General features: G+C 40.3%; 1 protein-coding gene and 1 long non-coding RNA gene across 9 annotated transcripts in view; one reads left to right on the top strand and one right to left on the bottom strand.

Moving 5' to 3' along the window:
• foxp2 (forkhead box P2) overlaps positions 1–19,408 on the bottom strand; it is a 117,799-nt gene that overhangs the window by 73,011 nt on the left and 25,380 nt on the right. Inside the window, exon 1 of one of the 8 annotated variants that reach the window (XM_028043830.1) lies at positions 8,442–8,842. The exons of 4 other annotated variants lie outside the window; for them this stretch is intronic. Coding sequence is in view for 1 of the 4 variants with exons in the window: in XM_028043832.1 (XP_027899633.1) it covers positions 7,009–7,182 (174 nt within the window). In the remaining 3 variants the exon portion in view is untranslated. Of the gene's footprint in view, positions 1–7,008; positions 7,191–8,441; positions 8,843–19,408 lie in introns of those variants that run through there. 3 more of the 8 variants (XM_028043835.1, XM_028043832.1, XM_028043831.1) reach the window with 3 other exon arrangements.
• Positions 8,013–12,116, top strand: LOC114160914 (uncharacterized). The gene is made up of 3 exons (XR_003598895.1): positions 8,013–8,143; positions 9,600–9,784; positions 10,826–12,116. It is a non-coding gene; the product is annotated as an uncharacterized LOC114160914 (long non-coding RNA).

The following is a 19,408-nucleotide window of genomic DNA, read 5'->3' as shown; positions in this document are numbered from 1 at the left end:
AATTTAAATTTCATGTTATTTCTTTATTTTATTTTATCTACAACTTCAAGTTGTAGATAGTCTCTATGCTGCAAAAGCGAAGTAATTTCCCTGCTTATATAATATAAAGATTATATATATGTTATATTTAGCTTAGTTTTATTTTAGCAAAAAAGCACAATGAATTATTTTTAATATTTTAAATGGAGATTTAGAAATTTTACAGACAGGTACCAGATGTATTTGTGTCTAAGTCAAGAGGTCAAGAGGCTTCTTAGTTTGCAAGAAGCAGGATGGAGAAGAGTATACAGAAGATATACAAAAAAAATATACAAAAGAACAACTGTTATTTGTTTGAATGCTTTTTATTTTTGTCATTAATAACAATAAAAAAAATACAAGAAATAAAACAATTCCGCAATTATTTGCAATAGGCACAGTGGCATTTCAGCCCTCATTCTGTGCACTGTCTGCACTGTCGGCACACATCTGGCACTGCCAGTTCATGGGCTTGCTGCATTTGCCACATGCGTATTTGAAGCAGTCAACGCATCTCCTATTTGTACTATTTTTAATGCATCGACGGTTGATTTGGCACTTCGCCCTTTTGCCTGGGCTGGGTGTGGCAGGTTGTTGGCAAAGCAGTTGCTCCTTGCACGCCTTCTTCTCACTCACATGAGAGTTAGCCAACTCTTTTGCGAGCTCCACCAGGAAGTCCACCCGTCTCTCCTGCACCCCAGTGCATGCCTGATACAGCACATGCGCATTCAGTGCTGCCATGTCAATCATGTTGTAGAACACGGCAACTGGCCACCTCTGTGTTCCTGCACGCACGCTGTACTCCCGCACCATTTTGTCCATCACATCCACACCGCACTTTGCTTTGTTATATTGTTTGATGGTGTTTGGCTTTCTTCTGGTGGTATCCTCAGTCTCAACCACGCTGTGCATGCTGCTGAGAATGTAAACGACCTTCTTCCTTTTGGGCACATACACAGGCAGCGTGGCATCAGAGGTTGAAAACACCTGAGTGGTGAATTCAGTGCGATCCTTACGTTTAGTGGATTGTGGAATTTCCCTGCGACACTTGTTGACTGTGCCGAGGATGGTGGTTTTCCGGCTACGCAGTCGTTGCGCAAGTGACAGTGATGTGAAGAAATTGTCCGTGGTTACAGTTCTGCCCTTGTCCATGAACGGTTCCATCAGCCTCATCACTACAGTCTCGGACAGTCTCTCCCCGCTGGGACGACTGGGGTCCTTGCCAAGATATGGGAAGACATTGCAGATGTACTTTGATTTCAAGTCGCAAGCCACCCAAAACTTGATGCCAAACTTGTCCGGTTTTGTTGCTATGTATTGAAGGAAACAGCAGCGGGTTTTAGTGGGGAAAAGCTGTTCATCAACAATGATGTGTCGACCAGGGTTGTAGGATGAATTCTGCATAAGTAATTCCAAAGCCTCTTCAGCATTCATCAGCTTCTGTGTCCTCTTCGCCATCTTGATTCTTGCAAACTAAAAAGCTGAGTGAATGTCCAGATATTTATACTCCACAGCACAAAAGGCAGCATGCAAATTTGCATGTACAAAGTCTCCCAGATCTGGGAACCACCAGAAGTAGTTATTTTCAAAATTTCTATCCTGTTCCAAGGACAATCAGCGTGAAAGTTGATGTAGTGAGTTTGGCTCTCCTCCCCCCTGCTCATCTACAGGGATGCTAATTAGACCATTCAGAGTCGTCAGTTTGGCCACATTTGGATGCTAATAACCCAGTTTGGCCCTCTCTCGGTAGCTCTAAGAAGATACCCAATCTGGCCCCTCTTGGTAGAGATAGGAATTTCTCAAAATCCTGGTAATCCTAGTGTTAATTTCCACAAAAATAAAAAGCTGCCAAGTAGATGCCAAAACAACAAAAGAAATCAATATTTACGATGAAAAATAATTATCGGTGCAAATCTTGATCTCCTCTCTAAATTTGCTGCTGTTACAAACCACTGATGCCTTTGATGTGTCCTGATGAGGTCCACTGTGAAGCCTCAAATTAGCTTCAACAAATATTTCCTCTTGGATCTTGAAAACTAATCTGCTCCATCACAATCCGAGAAAGACGTCCCGGGCAAGGCGTTTGGCTCCGAAATTGGGAGAAATTCTATCGTTTTCCTTTAAGAAGTGACACAACAAAGGTTTAGTGAAAATTGAGCCTTTACTCCCACACACACACACACACACACCTATCATTAAAGGGTAGAAGAAGCGGCGCTCCATCTTTGTTTGCGAGCTCTAAAAGCCCTTAATGTAGCCTCATTACCTGACCTGTCTCCTGCTCTATCATGTGCCGTAAACACACACCGTGACACTGACCATCCATCTAGAGGGGAGAGTGCAGCTGTCTGCTCCGAGAACACTGAGGAATTTACCGTGATGCAGTGTTAACACACTGCTGCCCTGACACCGGTTTCATCTCCGAGACATCCGTTTTTGGTGTGACGACACTCTCCGTTTGCTCATTCTGTATGCATGAGTTGCAAAAGAATATTTTCACCAGAGAGGCAGGACAGGAAGGAAAAAAAAAGAAAGAAAAAAGAACAAAAAGTGACCGGTAAACCTGTGATCCCAGACGCGCGTTCGTTATCAGCTCACATTTCAGGTGGCTGCCAGGATCTCTTGTTGGGTTTGAGAGATCAAAATAACAAGAAAAGGAAAAATAATAATAGAAATTACATTTCACAGTCTGATGACTCCCCACAGCTCTCTGATCAAGGCGAGATATGGTTACCATTTGAAATAATCACTGATTCTGTGCTTGAGTGAAATTAATTCATCATTGCCATAAGTTACTGTGCGTGCAATATAAAGAAGTAGCTGTGCAAGGGCAAGAGCTCACATATTTAATACTTGAGATTGCTTAATAAATCAAAATGCCACGCATTGTGCTGACAAAAAGAGTTGAGAAAGACAAAAAATTTAGTTTGGAACAGCTTGAAACTTAAAGAAAAAGAAAAGGCGACACATTCAACAAAACTTGATTTTCAGTGTTTGTTTGTGTCGTTTATTCGTTGATTTTTGCAACAAGCTGTCACATGATCCAAAATCTAATTCTTTTACGCTTAGAGCAAAAATGAGGAGTTCTAGTTAAAAAAAAAAAAAAAGAAGAAAAAAATACCCTCGGATTAAGCAAGGCAAAGTCAGGCTGCTACACCTTAGAATTAAAAGCTTCCTTTTTGGCGCTAAAGGACCACATAAAGGAGCATTAATGACTACTTCTTATAAACCTGTGTATGGTAATGGTTTCTGCTCACAGATAGAGGAATTTCAAAAGTGCTTCACCGGTGAATAAAGATTACTTTGGAGGGTGGGGATTGGAGGGGAAGAAAGAAAAGGGCTGAAGAAATCATATTTACAAAATCTGAAGTGGGGGCCAAATGAAAAGCGATGAAGGTGAATAATGGACTTTGCTTTTTTTTTTTATGCTTTTTTTTTTTAACGCCGGATTAACATTATTCAAAGCAACAGAATCAAATGTGGTTATCTCCTGTTCAATGAGCCCTGCATTGAGAAAAACCACAGTCATATTTCAATTCTTCATTTGAGCCCCGACAATAAATCGTAGTTCTGTGATAGGAGACATTCAGTGAAGAATGTTCAGAACTTAATTCTCCTCTATTTACAATGAGGAGATGAGACGGAATAAGATAAAAGGCGGACTATTTGCCAGAGTGTGGAAGTGTCCCTGAATGAATGTGCGGGGATGTGTCGGAGTTGGCGTTCCGACGAGAACAGAGCGAGGGGAGAAAAGTGACAAAGACAACCGGAGGAAAGAGTATAAACTGCGTGTTCAATTGTACGGGCTGCACAATGTTCCTTTTATGATCAAATGCAAGAAGAATTCATGGATCATATGCATGATACTGTTTTAAGGAAAATGTATAGTCAATAGATACGGCTAGGTCACAAAAAGCATATTTGAGGAAAAGCAAGAATACACAAAAAGCAATTTTTCAATTGATCGACATTGACCAATTATTTGCTTGATTTGATCTGATTGGCCATCGCCTGATAAAATCTTTTTTTCTTCTTCTTTTTTTATTAAATGCATCCAAAATGCAAACTCCCATCATTTTCAGTCTGAAAACACACAACAGTAATGTGACTGGTTAGTGACTGAAAAATCTGAATTTCTTTACAAATCACTGAATGCCTCACAATTAAGAATCATGCAGTTTTCCGTGCATGGAAAACTGCACCCAATTACACCAATGGGTGTAATTGGCTGGTCAGACCTCAAGGAAAAAGAAAAATTGGCAGCAGCTAGGAAAATCTGATCAGTGCAAAAATATTAGATAAAAATAAAAAATAAAATTGTTATGTGACTTCTTGTGCAGCAGAAACAGGCATGCTGCAGATAACACCCCTAACAGAAAAAGAAAAAGAGGAGGAGAGTGAATAGTTTCTTTCTCGCATTTAGGCTCGTCCCATATCATTTACATGTTCCCCCCACCGTCAGATGCCACGTTCTGCTGAGGCAGGAGACGGCTGAGCAAGACTGTGACGAAGGCCGATCCATCTGCTCTCATTTGCATATTTGCCAATTCTGTTAATTAACTCGGCCCACCTAATCAGGGCTAATTGACCTATAAAGAGGAGAGGCCTCATTGTCTCATCCAATCATCTTTATCAGGAGTAGAGGAGGTTGCACTTGTGAATGCGCGGCACTTCCAACCTAACTGTATTTATGAACCTCACGTGTGGGAAGTATTGCGCTGAGAAAAGATGTTTTCTTTTTTCCTTTTTTTTTTATTCTGCGAGTGATCACAACTGAGCTGCTTTGACGCGGAACAAGACCTGGATAACAAAAAGACGCGAATGGACAAATTCCCTTCTGGGAAGAGAGCAGAGAAAAATCAGAGGAGGTAATGACAGCTGGATCGGTTTGACTCTCCGGTCCCCCTTTTTTTTCCACAGCGGGGCAGATCCAGCGGACGGCTCCAGCTACAGAGACATAGCTCATTGTGACGTTTCCAGTTATTTCTGGTTGATTAGGGCCATTATGTCTCAGGCTCTGATTTATGTTGTCATTCCCTCTCAGCAGTCCTGCATCGATAGATCTTAATGAATTGGTAAATAAGGGCGAAGATTGCACCTGACAACACCTCAACATTCCTCATTCATACCAGACAAGATTTATGTAACCAATTAGAAGCATAAAAAGCAGGACGGGGGGGTTATTCGGCAGAAAAAAAAATTGAATAATCTTTCTTTTGGAAATTGCAAACAGATAATGAGGACTCTTTAACCTCGGATAAGTCGTACGTTTCACATGAAAGGTTAAAAGATTTTTTTCTTTTTTAAATTGCAAAAAGAAGACTCACACTTGCTTAACGTAATTTATAACCAAATAACAAAAATATGTATATATTTTTTAAAATAAAAGATTGATAAATAAAGATGATCGTGCTTCATCAAACACCTTTAAATGCAAATGTTGAGCTAAAATAAAGAAAGTAAAATCAAAGTAAGGCATTGCATCAGTGAACAGGTGTGTGAGGTCAACGTTTCGCAGTTCCCTGATTAAAACAGTCATTTGCATTTTCTAATCAAGCAATGTTTAAATTTTTTTGATTCCTCTAAAACGTGGCTCTGGAAATCCTTTCACCAACAAATAAAAGTCTGCTTTGTAATGAAAAAAAAATTAAAAGAATTGATAAAAGTGCTGATCATTCAATAGTCGAGCGACAGGACAGGAAGACCCATAGGGCAGGAGTGAACAGAGGTGGAAAATTAAAGCGGAGTGATACGGCTCCTTTTCTAGCCTCCCTCCCTTCAAGCACATGCAAATGAGGCCGTGCTGCTTAACTGCATCATTTATGTGGATAATAGCGGCATCATCATTACGGGGGGAACTCAAATTAAATTACATCACAATTAGCATAACAAAGTGATTGGTTAAACTTTCAAAACAAATAACGCGGCTCGGCTAATGAATGGTGTTAATTGGCCGGTGAGCGTTCTAAATAAAACACGGAGGTAAACATGTGTTTCAGTTAAACAAATTCAAAAATTTTGTTGTTTTGTTTCAAGGGGAAGAAAAACAACAAAAAGAGAAAATTTCATGAATACTGCCAGGGGGATTTGCAAGCTAAAATATAAAATGTGTAGCATTTAATTTTATTGTGCTAAAGAACCTATTATATGCCAGACTCTGGAGAACAATGTAAATTATCTGCCTTCAGAATGGAGTTTGGCCAATTCTCCGTGTGAGCTAATCACATAGCTCATTATGCATTAGGGTATTAAATTATGAAGAAGAGTCCCTTTCGCATTCCTGCACAAAGCCCTATGAAATGTTAATAATATGCCCACAATAGTCCAATACTGAGCCTCGCTCTCTCTCATCAATATTTAAGTAAACAAATGATCCCGCTCGCCTTTGATAAAGATAATTAGCACTTCGACAATGATGAGTCTCGTGACCTCTTGCCTTTTCAAACTATACATCTGCTCTGAAGAGTTTGCATTTTTTTTTCCCCCCAAACAAACAAGTCAAATTTTCATCACTTTCAAAACACAATTGTTATTTCTATCAATTTTAAAAATGCAAGTAATGCATCTGTCTTTTTTTCTTTTTAGTTTATTGATCAGTGATTATCATAGCAACATCGGATTCAATACAAGTGCAGAGAGAGAGAGAGAAAAAAAAAAAGTCACATTTACACAATCACACATCCACCTTGGTGCATGCACCCGCGCACGCGCGCACGCACACACTACAGCAATTCATCAGCACTAATTAAGCAGCAGATTAACAGAGCCCGCAGACTGAGGCTGAACAGCTCCACAGTGGGACGACCAACATGGGGGGAAGGCAGCCCGGCAATAAAACACAGCCATTAAACACAGTCAAGAGCCTGGAGTCGACTACGGATGACAGAAGATTGATGGGTGGGTGACCGGACGGATAGATGGATGGATTGATGAAGGGATGGACAGAGTGGAGTGTGCGTGGCATTTTTTTTTTTTTTTTTTTTTTTTTACCTGAAGAAGTTGAGGAGTGCCAGAGATCTTGACCGGACAACAGAGAGCTCGCCTCTGCCACCGGCGGCGAGGGGTGTCTCGCAGCGACGCCCGCAACTCGACTGGTGTCACCGTGTGAAGAGGCAACACTATCTGTGTCATCACTTCAGCCGTGTTTATGGGGGATAGCATCATAAACAAGCCGCCTCCCCCCCACCACCACCACCACCAACACCACCACCTCCACCACCTCCCCGCCCCGGTTGTCCCCCACCCCCCAACACCACTTCTTGCTCCCTCGCTCTCTCTCCCCTCCTCTCGCCACCTCACCACCACTGTGCCATTCATGCATACTTAAATCACCCTTGGCCTATTAAAAAAAGAAGGAAAGAAAGAAAGAGACTTTCGTGACAATTATTCTATCATTTCCAGTTGTCAGTGGGGCAATTACAGACAGGGGGCCCCTGAACAGGTCAGACATGCAGGCCCAAAAGAGGAGGCTCGACTTGGGAGAGAGGGAATAAAATGGGAGGGGGGAACGCAGAGGGTGTGTGTGCAGAGACGGTGGGTTCTTTCTCTCCACGTTGGATATAATTAGACTGTCATTTACCCAGCCTGCTGTTGATCAATTTTTGTATTTTGTGGAAAACTTCACTTTTTTTCCATTCAAAAAAAAACAAAAAACTAATTCTTTTGAGTTTTTCTTTCCACGGTTCATTTTAACAACCTTAACATTTATTTCAATTTCCTCAATAAGTTAGAAAAAGAGAGAAAAAAACTGTTAAATCTGTGCTTTCTAGGTGCAAGAGTGCACATCCAGGTGCTCCCTGCATGTGGGTGGGTCCTATGTGTGTGTGCGCACGCCAGAGAGAGTGTGTGAGCAGACGTTCACATGTGGACTGCTTCGACTCGTCGGAGGATGCTTGCCGGCTCTCTGCTCGTGTGCTCTCGCTGCTCCGATCATGCATCTGCTTTACTAAAGTGGGATAAAAAATACATATATATATATATATATATATATATATATATATATATATATATAAAAAATTTGTTTCTTTCACTCGCTCGCACATGTGGACTGGTTTTTGAGACAGGGGCACGGAGACAGAAGCGGGGCTGCAGGGACGCTGCTAAGAGAGGTGCAATCGCCGCAAAGGTATGTGTCTCTGGCTTTATTCTGAGCTTTTCTTTTCAGTCCTGATTGTGCGTAGGTCAAAGTGTGTGTGTGTGTGTGTGTGAGTGCGTGCGGGGCTGTGCGTGTGCGGGTAAAGAATCTGAAAAGGATTAGTGAAAGCCTGAGCGTCAGTCCGAGTCCTACGCTGAGCTCGAGCAGAAAGTAAAGAGCACTTAAAAACAATTAGCAACATCACATCCGTGCATTTCCAACCTGCACGCTGTCACAAAGCACTCCAAGTACATGCCAAAATAGAGTCACAAAGACGAAAATGACCTACCTTTTAAACAACGAGAGAGAAATCCACTCTCCTCAGTAAGAAGCATTTGAAGAAGTATTCTTAGAAACCTGACGGCAATACTGTGTCAAAAAAACAAAACAAAACAAAAAAAACACAAGGAAAAAAAAAATATGGAGAGACAGTCGCAGAAAAAAGAATGAAAAGTGAGGGGGGAAAAAGAGGAAAAAAATGTAGAGAGGGCAACTAGCTGGCGCTTACTGTCAAAGACATCACCAGAGAAGTATTTACGGCCGTATTTACAGTAGTGCGCGGGGAAAAGCACCTCTGCCTGGTCACGTCTGAGAGACAGTTGCCGTTTCAGCGCTGCCTAATTAAAACAAGTCAGGCAGCCCCGCTGGATTGTTTTGACGCCTGAGGACCAATAGTACACAAAAACCAGTGGCTTGATCGGGGGGCAGGGGGCGGGGGGAGGAGGAGGAGGACAGGAGGGGGTGCTGATGGAGGGATGGGATGGTGGGGGGGACGTGGCTTGTCGTGGGGAGCGGAGGAGAGGGGGCGGAGGGTGGCGAGAGTTGGCAAAGAACTAGTGAGAAGGAAAGAGGAGGAAGAGGAGGGAGGGATTGGTGGGGCGGGGGCTGTGGGTGGAGGAGGAGATGGTGGGGGGTGTTCTGGAGGAATCTGAAAGGGGAGGGGTACTACAAAGGTTGAAAACTGCAAGGGGAGACCACCACATGCAGCGTGCATGCAGTTTCTCCGAGACAAAATTCTAAAGTGACGCTTGAGACTTCCTTTGTCACAATGTAAGGATCACCATCTGCATCTATGATGCCTTGATAGGCCTTTAAAAAAAAGAAACTTTTTACTGACTATTAGAGAAAAAGGTAAGACGTGGAATATTTCTAACATTTTCTTATTCTTTTTTTTTTTTTTTTACAGTTCAAGAAATCAAAATGTGCTTTTAAAGACAAGCCACAGCCTGATTTTATAATCTAAACTGATTCACTAGAGTATGTTTTAGAAGACCTTCCAACAAAGTGGACTCAAATGTGATGCACTGTGTTCCCCCCCGCACACACACACACACTGTAAACAATACACAACAGGCAATGAGACGGAACATTTAGGGGCTAATGGTGTTTGCCGATTCTTTTGTCACTGTTTTTTTCCCTCTCTCCCCCTCTCTCTTGCATGCCACAGATGTTTTTCTTAGACGCTCCAGCAGACAGGAATCCACTGGCAAGAAGAAAGCCCCGGTCTTCCCCACGAGAGCAAGAGTACAAAGCCCCCCAGTCTGCACACAGCAGATGCGGGGAAAGCTAGTCCATCTGCCACCAGCTTGCCGAGCCACATGGGCCTGAGAGCGCTAATGCAAGCGGAGTGAGGTGGGGGGGGCATTTATTTCTTTATCTCTATAGGTCTGGGGCATTTCTATAGAAGAAAAAAAAGTTGGAAACAACATCAAATAAACTATGAGCATGGAAGAGATTCTGCTTTAAATGTATCACTGTATTTACACACAATTTCTTTTAAAAATATGTTACATGACTTATTTTTTTTGGTGTAAACAGAAAGCTACAATTTAATCTCACTCTGATCATTTAATGATTATTACATGCTTAATAAGGCTAGCTATACCACATATTTTTTAGAATAACATATTTTGAGCAAATACTTAGTTTAGCCATCTCTGTTGTTTTTCCCCTAACTGTGACAATTAATAAATAACCAAGACATATTTTGCTTGCTTTTGTGCAAGAAGAGCTGCAGAAGCCTTTTCTCAGCCAGGTAATCAGTGCTATAAAGCAACAGGTGGGGAAGGGGAGAAGTGGGGGGATCAGGTCACTTCCGCAATTTCTCTGAAATCTCATTAAATAGTAGGAACACTGACATATCCTTGGTGCTGTTTGATACTGCTGACCGGCACCATGCCTACATGTGTTTAGCAGAAGTATAATACGGGTTAAGGACCACTCTGCCTCCCAGCTCTGAGTTGTGCACTAGTATTATTTAGCAGACTCTGAATGGTACATTATCTCTGCAGCTCTGCTGAGGCATATTTCAGCTGCACAATATTATTAAGAGCTGCAACACACACCAGAAGATGTAGTGTTTTCATTAGTGTCAACCGACGGAGCTCTAAGGCGGAGGCGATAAACACTAAACAATCATGGCGGAGTCGGAGGCTGTAGTGCAAGGAATCAAAAGGGGCCAACGTTAAAGAACTGCTGTTAATTGCTCTAAGCATCAACATGATTCAAGTAATTTCTCCCATTTCTCTTTATGCGCCAAAGGCTTTAGACGACAGAACTCCTCAGACACATTTTGAGGGGTGGAGGATGGTTGGGTGGAGATGGGATGGGAAAGGGGGGATTGTTATGCCCATTTCTTCATATTTCTGACAATTGTGTGCCTTCTCCCCTCAGGTGTTTATTCCCTCCATGACTCTTCTTCTGGGGGTTTCTGCTACCAAGGTCAGGGGATACAAGCAAGCCCACCAGCGCACTGATGAGGTGGCAACAGAAAAACGGGGGAGAGAAACAGACATGTGGAGTGGGTACAGTGAGGAGGGTGGGGGTGGCAGCTGGTTACCAACCTTGGCAAGAGCAGCAGGAGCGTCATGACAACGAAAGCGGAGGACGTTGACTACCATTTCATCTCAACGCAGCGATTTCAGCGGTTTGCACACAACTACAGAGACTTTTGAAACCATTCATTTTCAATTAAGGTTGCGACAAAGTGAATTGCTTTGGGGTAATTAGATACAGACAGGCAGAGTTGGTTTACGCGTCACTTCATCACACAAGATGGTGAGAAAGAATAGCTTGAGAGTAGCAGCAATTGCTTGACATTAACCTGACTAATCTCCGGGTACTCTGAGCATTAGGCATATTTCAAGTTGCATCTCGAAACTGGACAATGATTGAGGTTGACATTTTTTCAACTTAATTGGCTTTGACCAGTAGTGCTTTGGAAGCGCAAATAAAAATTTCCAGCACTGAATGAACCATACAACACTAGTAGGTTGTGACGTCAAACACTCTTCAGTGTGGACACTGTTACACAGTGAAGACTCAAATATAGCCATTTTCCATAAGAGTGAGGTCTTTGAAGATGAAATCAGATGAAAGACTAAAGCTGTTGGAAAATATGTAAAAGGAAAATATTTCCCAGATTTGCCTGTTGTTTATTCAGACTGTCACAAAAGAATTGCTTTGTTTATCTATTTTACAAATTTAAAAGTCAATTAAGAGTCTATTTTCTTTAGGAGTAAAGGATAAACCCGGCAGTTAACAACACCTTGCACACAGTCTTGTTGTATGATGCTATAACAATTTGTTGTCTTTGTGACGTCACCTCTGCTTCTTGAATAAATAATTAAATTAGAATCCACAACAGGAAGAGTAGAAAATTACATGTTGAATTCTGCCAATAGTAGTACTTAAAAAGAACTAAGAATTAGTAAAATCAGTATCAGCTTAAAAAGCAGCCACACAAAGTTTTAGCTTCCTGAAAATGTTTAAATTGGGCACAACATTCATGGCATCTCTAGTAGTATTTAGTTTTCCCTTGTTGTTATTCTTTTGACTTCCCTCATCTCACATTAAATCTAATACTATTGTCACTTTGCAAGAAAAAAAATCCAATGTTTCAAAAAATAAAGAAACCCACATGCATGAAATAAAGCATACCCCTATTCATTCTTTGTCAATCAAATGTTTCACAAGCACAACTCGTGATCTGTAAAGTCCAGCTCCCAAATACTACTACTACAACCAATAATAATAATAATAATAATAAGGCAAATAAGGCCTAATGGCTCAGAAGGGCTCTTTTAAAGTCCTGGGCAATGTTGATCACACAATATGTTGCTTATGGCCACAAAGCAGAGGCCATTACAGACCGGTGATTATATAAGTGGTTGGAAGGCAGCACCATTTTAATATACTGTACTTAAGCACCAGGGTATCCATGGCAACTTGCACTTTCACCGTGCATTCAGAAATCCCTAATGAAATGTCTATTAAGAGGATGATAATGACAGTGTCCAAATATATTTGCATATGTGTTTCAGTGGGAAAAGAGAGCGCATAATGAAGGTAGATGGGTCCCTGATCACTGCCATGATAATTTTGTGTATTTTGGGGGGATCTTTTGGAGGGTGCGGGGGATATTTTCACCGTCAAAGTAATAAAAACCTTGGTCATCTCTTCTAAAGCTTGTAGAATTGATTGTTGTGGGTGAGAGTGTGAACTGAGGTTTTATTGCCTTCCTCTGGATATCTCCACATGTGACTTCCATTTGCGTCTTTGGCTGACTTCCAAACAGGACATCCCTGAGAGACTGTTTGCTTGACTCAATATCAACAGCCTTAGTAAGCAGCTGGGGGGGAGGCAGTCTAACCAAGCCCAGCCTTGGCTTCCTATTGAAAATAAACCAGATTCTACCTTTGCTAGGCCCAGAAATATCAACACACGCTGCAAGGAACCGTGCCCAGCCCTCGGCAGCGGTCCGCCTGTGCCACTTGAAGGCTTAATGATACCTACACCTCCCCTCCAGCTGCTTCTGCCGCCGCCGCTGCTGCTGCACACACAGACGGCAGGTGGGCGGGAATTAAAGTATACATTACAGCAGAAAAACAAAAGAGATCGAAATGACAGAAGTCAGGCAGTTCAAGCTGACCCGGCCTCTTGAAACGAAGGAGCTGGAATACGAGCGACAGACACTTCAGGTTAAATTGGCACTCCTGCATGCCTCCTCTTATTTTCCTCACCACCACAACTGCCCTCAAAGCCAAACCCCTTCCTAAAAAAAGAAAAAAGAAAAAAAAAGACCTGCTTTTGTTCAAAAGCATATTTGAATTAAATGAGTTGCTGGAATCAAATCCTCAGCTGAGATGAATACATTTGTGCAAGCAAGAGCTGCTCACAGCAGTTTACCTGTTATATAGCAGACTGGAACTGGATGAAAGAGAGGAGCAACAAGAGATAATGTTATTTCATAGTAGCTGAGACGTGATGTGGTAAGGATGGAAGCAGGTTTATTAAGTTCTAAAAGAAATCACACACCATTTATAGTTTTCTTATTTTGTGGGTGTGCATGTGTGTGTTTTCCTCTAACACTAGGAAATTTTACGCTTGCAATATAACAGAGAAACAGCATTCAAATTCTACCCCCAACCTACTGGAGGCAGTATTGCACTCAAGCTTTAATTGCCATTGAAACAGTAAAGTGGTTGGCTAAACCATCAAACTCATTCTAGGGAGGTCAACAGATTGTGCTACAGTTAAAAGACTTGGTTTGTGTAAGTAAACATGCATGGCATACTTCTAGTACTTTATACAATGTCATTCTTTTTAAGTTCTATAAATATATAGAACTGATCAATTCAACATTTGGGAGTCGGAAAGTTTGTGTCAACTCATCGGACAGGGGGACATTTTGTATCCAGTCAAACAAACCAATAGTTTGAAATTATTTTTCCATGTTCCTCTCATGTTTTACTGTCTGAAAATGTGGTTTTATGACTTCAGTAAATAATATTTACCAGCAGGTGGCTTCTTAATGTTATTTTAGTATGATGAGGGGTCAATCTGTTGTATTTCATAGGAGTTAGCTGTCCTGAACAGGGATAAGGATAAAGTATCTAAGCATTTTTCTTGAATATCTATACAGCATTAAATAATTAACTACTAACTAAAACGAACACCAAAGTGATACGCAATGGTTTCAGTAAATAGGTATGAAATGGTTTGTCGACGGGTCAGAAATTGAAGTAAGTTATGTTGAAACGGCAACATGTACAAAATGATGGTAAAAATGGGTAAAACAACTAAAAACCTGTATCCTAAGGTAACTGTGGCATATACTACAAACCAAGTTTGAATGTTTGAAAGAAATAGTCCCTATAAAATGTTTGAGTGACTGATGCAAAGGTTCTCCCTAGAATAACAACGGCTGGGTGAGCATTTTAATTTCCACCACTGCTCTAGTATGTCATCAAGATTAAAAGGCATCCGGAAACGTGAGGTTTAATAGCCATTTCATGCTTTTAGGTTTCCTGTTTGGGATGAATCTGAAACCAGCTTATGACAATGATCTGTAGCAGCCTGGGCTCTGCCAAAAAGATTATCATTCCCAGAACCACAAAGCTACACAGTTGACTGACGGAGAGGCAGGCTTCACTGGCAGTCAAAAGAGCACAACACCTGTATATGCAATGCAACAACTGCTACCTAACGTCTATGGAATCCAAGAAGCAGTGAAAAAATGCTTGCATTTAATGGGACATAAAGAAACATAACGATTAACACTAACTTTCACAGTGCTGAATATTTGTGGAGTTATCTCCAAAAGATCGGAAATATGACGTAAATGTCCAAGTCTTGCTCATTTACCTGTTTACGTAGCAGCTATTCAGTCATGAATAAAAGCCCTTTATTTAACTAGATACCAATTATACCTAACAAAAGAAAAAAAGTTTGGATAAAATTAATTCAGAAAAATTGTTCCTAGGTAAGAATAATAAAGTCATTAGATGGAAAATTCAAACTCTCATATTCTCCTCTCCACGGCTAATTCAGATCTAATTTTTACTAGCCACTAATTTAAGGGTGATGGGTGGGGAATAGGAATTACATCTGGAGGTAATTGAATGTGTGGAACAGAGCCCAGTGGAGGCTGAAATACCCCCAAGTCACCTACACTAACACTCCCCCCCCACCACCACTCCACTCCCCTCCCGTATACATACACACACACACAGACACGAAAAGGAGCAAGGCAGACAAGACATAGAGGAGGAACTATTTCGGTGAGTGCGACTTCCTGAGAAGTGAAACGACACTTTCCACAAAGATGTTTTCATTGTGCTGTCACTAGACACAGGCTAGAGAGGATATACAGTCGGTGCAGCAAGGCTCAGGCGGGGAGACCGACAGAAACACTGATAAATGAGAGAGGGAGTGAGAATCTTAGAAGGTGCAGCCTTCTCCAGACAGCTGTGCCGGATCAGGATTTAATAAATAGATAAATATGTGCAGTTTAGGAAAGGTTGGGGGTTAATTTGGACTTCACAGTTGGGCCTGCTGTAAAAGCTTAGACTTTATGAGGAGGTCTCCTTCTCAAGTGACCAGCTACATCTGGGCAGGCCAATTGTGCGCCCTAATAAATGGCACAGTTTTTTTTAATGATCTGCAGTTTCAAAGCTTTGAGTAAAGAGTAACCAGCTGCACTGGTTTCACTGTACCCAGGCAAACTTAGCCGACATTTTAAAAAGGTCAAATGGCGTCGTTTCCATTTTCCAAAAACAAAAGCAATACAGGATGTTAGTATTTTTTCTGCTGGAATTGTATTTGAATAAAACATCTTCTGTGTTTCTTAAGTAATGAACAAATTTTAGACTTTTCTTTAGTTACAAACCAATTAAATGAACTTTTGAAACTTGAAACTTTGAGACTATTTTGAAATGATCCACAATTAGGAAATTAACTGGTGGCGGGTGAGCATGTAAAAATTAAATTAAAAGGAAAACACATTAGGAGCTAATGAATAATATGTTTTTATGGCAAAATGGGCATAATATTTAGTATTTTAAATTTTACAGTTAGCACCGCTGTTACTAAAATTTTGTGATCAGACAAGTCCACTTTTCCACTTTGAATTCTTTTTTACATTAATTTTATTTATTTATTTTCAAAATTCATACTCATTTTACATTATCTGATTCTCTGAGAAACCCCTGTCTCATTTCTTGTCAAAGCCATTTTATTATTAAGTGAAAAAAACATCCAATCTAAATTTACCATGATTATGAACAATTTTGAGCTCAACTGTACCTCTATGTCTGAATGTTTCACAGCAAAGTTGTTCTATTTTATAGTAATTTTTTTATGAAACAACAAAGACAGACTTATTTGGAAATACTTATGTAGAGGCTTCCAGGTCTTAGACTTTATTTTAAATGAGTAAAATCCTGTTTTACAGTAACTGCTCTCTTAAATATCGCCTAAAATCCAAGATAGTAGAAGAATGGAATCAGCAAAATATTTGCATTTCTAATGTATGTTCAAACAATTTAAAAAGAAGAAAAATCCTAATTAACCTTTAACATTGTGGTGTGGTGTAGTGTAGTGTAAAAAAGATTCATTTTGCACTTTCAAGAAATAAGGTTGGTATTTGTAAGGATAAAAAGACTCACATTGGTTATGTTTGAATATTTTTTTTTGATTATATTGAATAGACTCCGTATAAAAATGTGAGAAAATAAAATTGCAAGTTTCGCTCCAAATAGTCCCTGCAGGAGGACATTAGCATGTAGAGAAACTTGCCTTGGTCTATTCCACACCTGAACCCCCTGCTCTTCACTTAAAACTCTTTGACATCCCTTCAACACTAAATGTGTTTTCCAAATGAAAATAAACGGAGTCCAACTGGTTTGAGGCAGTCATACCCTGGAATATGAGATCAAATAAAGGCTTCTGTGGAGGCTGAAAAGAAAAATGAAATGGCTTCAGAGGGGAGATGTACCAAGTAATAAAATTACTCCTTTATATCTTCCTAAACAGCATATGTTCCCTGGAGTGGGAGAAAGCCTCACTTTGGTCAAAGACAAGTATGCAAGTGTCAATTTTTTTTCCTCCGGGGAAGATTCCCTGATACACTTCTTCACACTTGGCGCACGGCAATTTTCTTGAAAACGAGAAACTATTTCGGCAACAAGTTAAGCGGAACTTTGGAAGTTTCACTTTGATGATGGGCTGCCCGCACGTCCTCATTGAAAGGTGTGTTCCATTAAACCGGAACAGCAAAGTTTATAAGCACATTGCTTTTTAGACGAGTTTGAACTCGGCTGAAATGTTCACCTGAATAGTTGCATTTTCTTCTAATGCACACAGCTTACTTAGAGCTGACCACAATGTACCGCAAACACGGTCAATCCTTTTTGGGGTGAAAAAGAAAAATAATTCCCCGCTCAAAAATTGATTGACGAATCCAGTTATACAAGCAACGTCCTATTTGGCATTGGCGGAAACTAACTGCTTAAAATCATGCAATTGATTTGTATTATTTAAAAGCTGGTCACAATAATATTCAGATGGACTTTTTCAACATAGCAGAAAGGCTGTATTAAAGGAAAATTTGCAATTGGAAAGAATACATTATAATTCATTATACAGGCGCTATTAAACCTTCAGTAAAAATGCTTTGGTACAAGAATCGAGCCACTTATCAGACCTACTCACTACCTTTAAAAGCTGTCCATGTTCAGTGCTCTGAGTGGCAAAAAAGCAATTGCTGATGACTTTAAAATAGGACTAGATGTACAATTTAGCAAACTAAAAAGGCGCACAAGGAATTTTAAGAATCAAAGCTCATATCCGTTCTAAAAGAATATAATCAAAGGAGAGTCAAGATGATTGTAGCTGATTTTTTTTCTTAAAAGAGCTCTGTAAATGTATATTTTTTTTAATTAATGGAATACTCGTCTTGACGTGTCATGTGAAAGTATTCACATCCTTGAATATTCACACATTAAAACCACAAGCAATAGTGTATATTATTTATATTAACAAAATAAAAAGAACAGAAAGCTTGATGAAATATTGGTTTGTACCTAAATAGACTGATTTATTATTATTATTTTTTTTTTCAAAGATAACTTGCCCTGTATTTAGCATCTGCGCATCACATTGCTACCACCGTGTTCCACCAGCGGGATGGTGTATTTACGATGATGTCTGTTGTTTATCCAATGCAAATTAAAAAAAGATTTCCGTAAGTAATCAGCTGATTCTATTCAAGTACAGATGTATGACGCAGTTTTTGATTTTAATCTGAAAAAACTTTTGAAAATCGTGCCATCCTGTAGCCTTTATATCACAATTACATTGCGATTTGATTTGGCTCATCACATGAAATTGCATTAAAACACACAGAAATTTGTGGCTGAACTAGGACAAAAAGGATAAGAATTAAAATCTATACAACAAAAATGCACATTCTAAATATATGCAGTCCAGATTTAGTGCAAAGAAATGCACAGGGTTTCTAAATATTCCTGAGCATTTTTCCAAAACTTTATTCATTCATTTCCTTTGAGTACGCATAGAATGATACAACAAACTGAACCAATTACTTCCAGATGTAGGCAGATGTCTCCATCTCCATTTGTTTTATGGAGTTTTGGCATATAATTAAGCAGCTTATGCCAGGCTGATGATGTTTGCGCTGTGACTATGAATTAATTTCTGGCATGAATGTAATACAGTAGTTCTTTTCTTGCTGACAAACTGCTAGATTATTGTTTACAAACATTCCCAAGTAAAGAGCAGACTCATTACAGTTCTCTTGACACTACGCCCTGAAAATAGCAAACCGAGCGTGCATCTGCGGTTTACACTTGTTAAGCCTGATGACTTTTAATTTATGAAGGAGGCACCCAATTAAAGTGGGAGGCGACACTTTTCAGCATTTGGACAACTTAAGAAAAAAAGAAAGCATCCAGTTTTTGGCAGCATCGTCTTGTTGTTGTCCTTTGTTTAAGCCTGCTGCTGTCTGTTTTAGAAGACAAATGGTGAAAGAGGGCTGTTTCTGACAGCTTAAAAGTACCCATCAGCTGCCTCTGAGACATCTCCCCGCACGTCCGCTCCCAAAAACCTCCCCAAACAAACACGAGGCTCTACTTCAAATACATAGCAGGGCTATTAGGTAATCCTCTCCTTTGTTCATTCTCTCTGAGCCTCGGTGACTAACCTCAATTTCTCCTCGTTCCACCTCTTCTTGCCTTGGAGCTGACACAAGCATAGGATACCCCCCACCCCGAATTGAGTAGCTCGGAAATATACATATGTTGTCTTATGTTTTTGGGGTGAGGGCTGAAACCTTTTTGCGCTAAAGTTGCTTAAAAGGTCAAAGACAGGAAGAGTTTTGCAGCACAAGGTCTCCGTTTCAGATGGGACAAATCTGAGGTTTTCTTTCGGATATTCAATTTCCTGCGAGGTAACCTA

This window comes from Xiphophorus couchianus, chromosome 17, assembly GCF_001444195.1.
Source record: "Xiphophorus couchianus chromosome 17, X_couchianus-1.0, whole genome shotgun sequence".
Classification (NCBI taxonomy): domain Eukaryota; kingdom Metazoa; phylum Chordata; class Actinopteri; order Cyprinodontiformes; family Poeciliidae; genus Xiphophorus; species Xiphophorus couchianus.
Note: the sequence above shows the minus strand (reverse complement) of the source record. Positions and strands in the feature narration are given on the sequence as shown.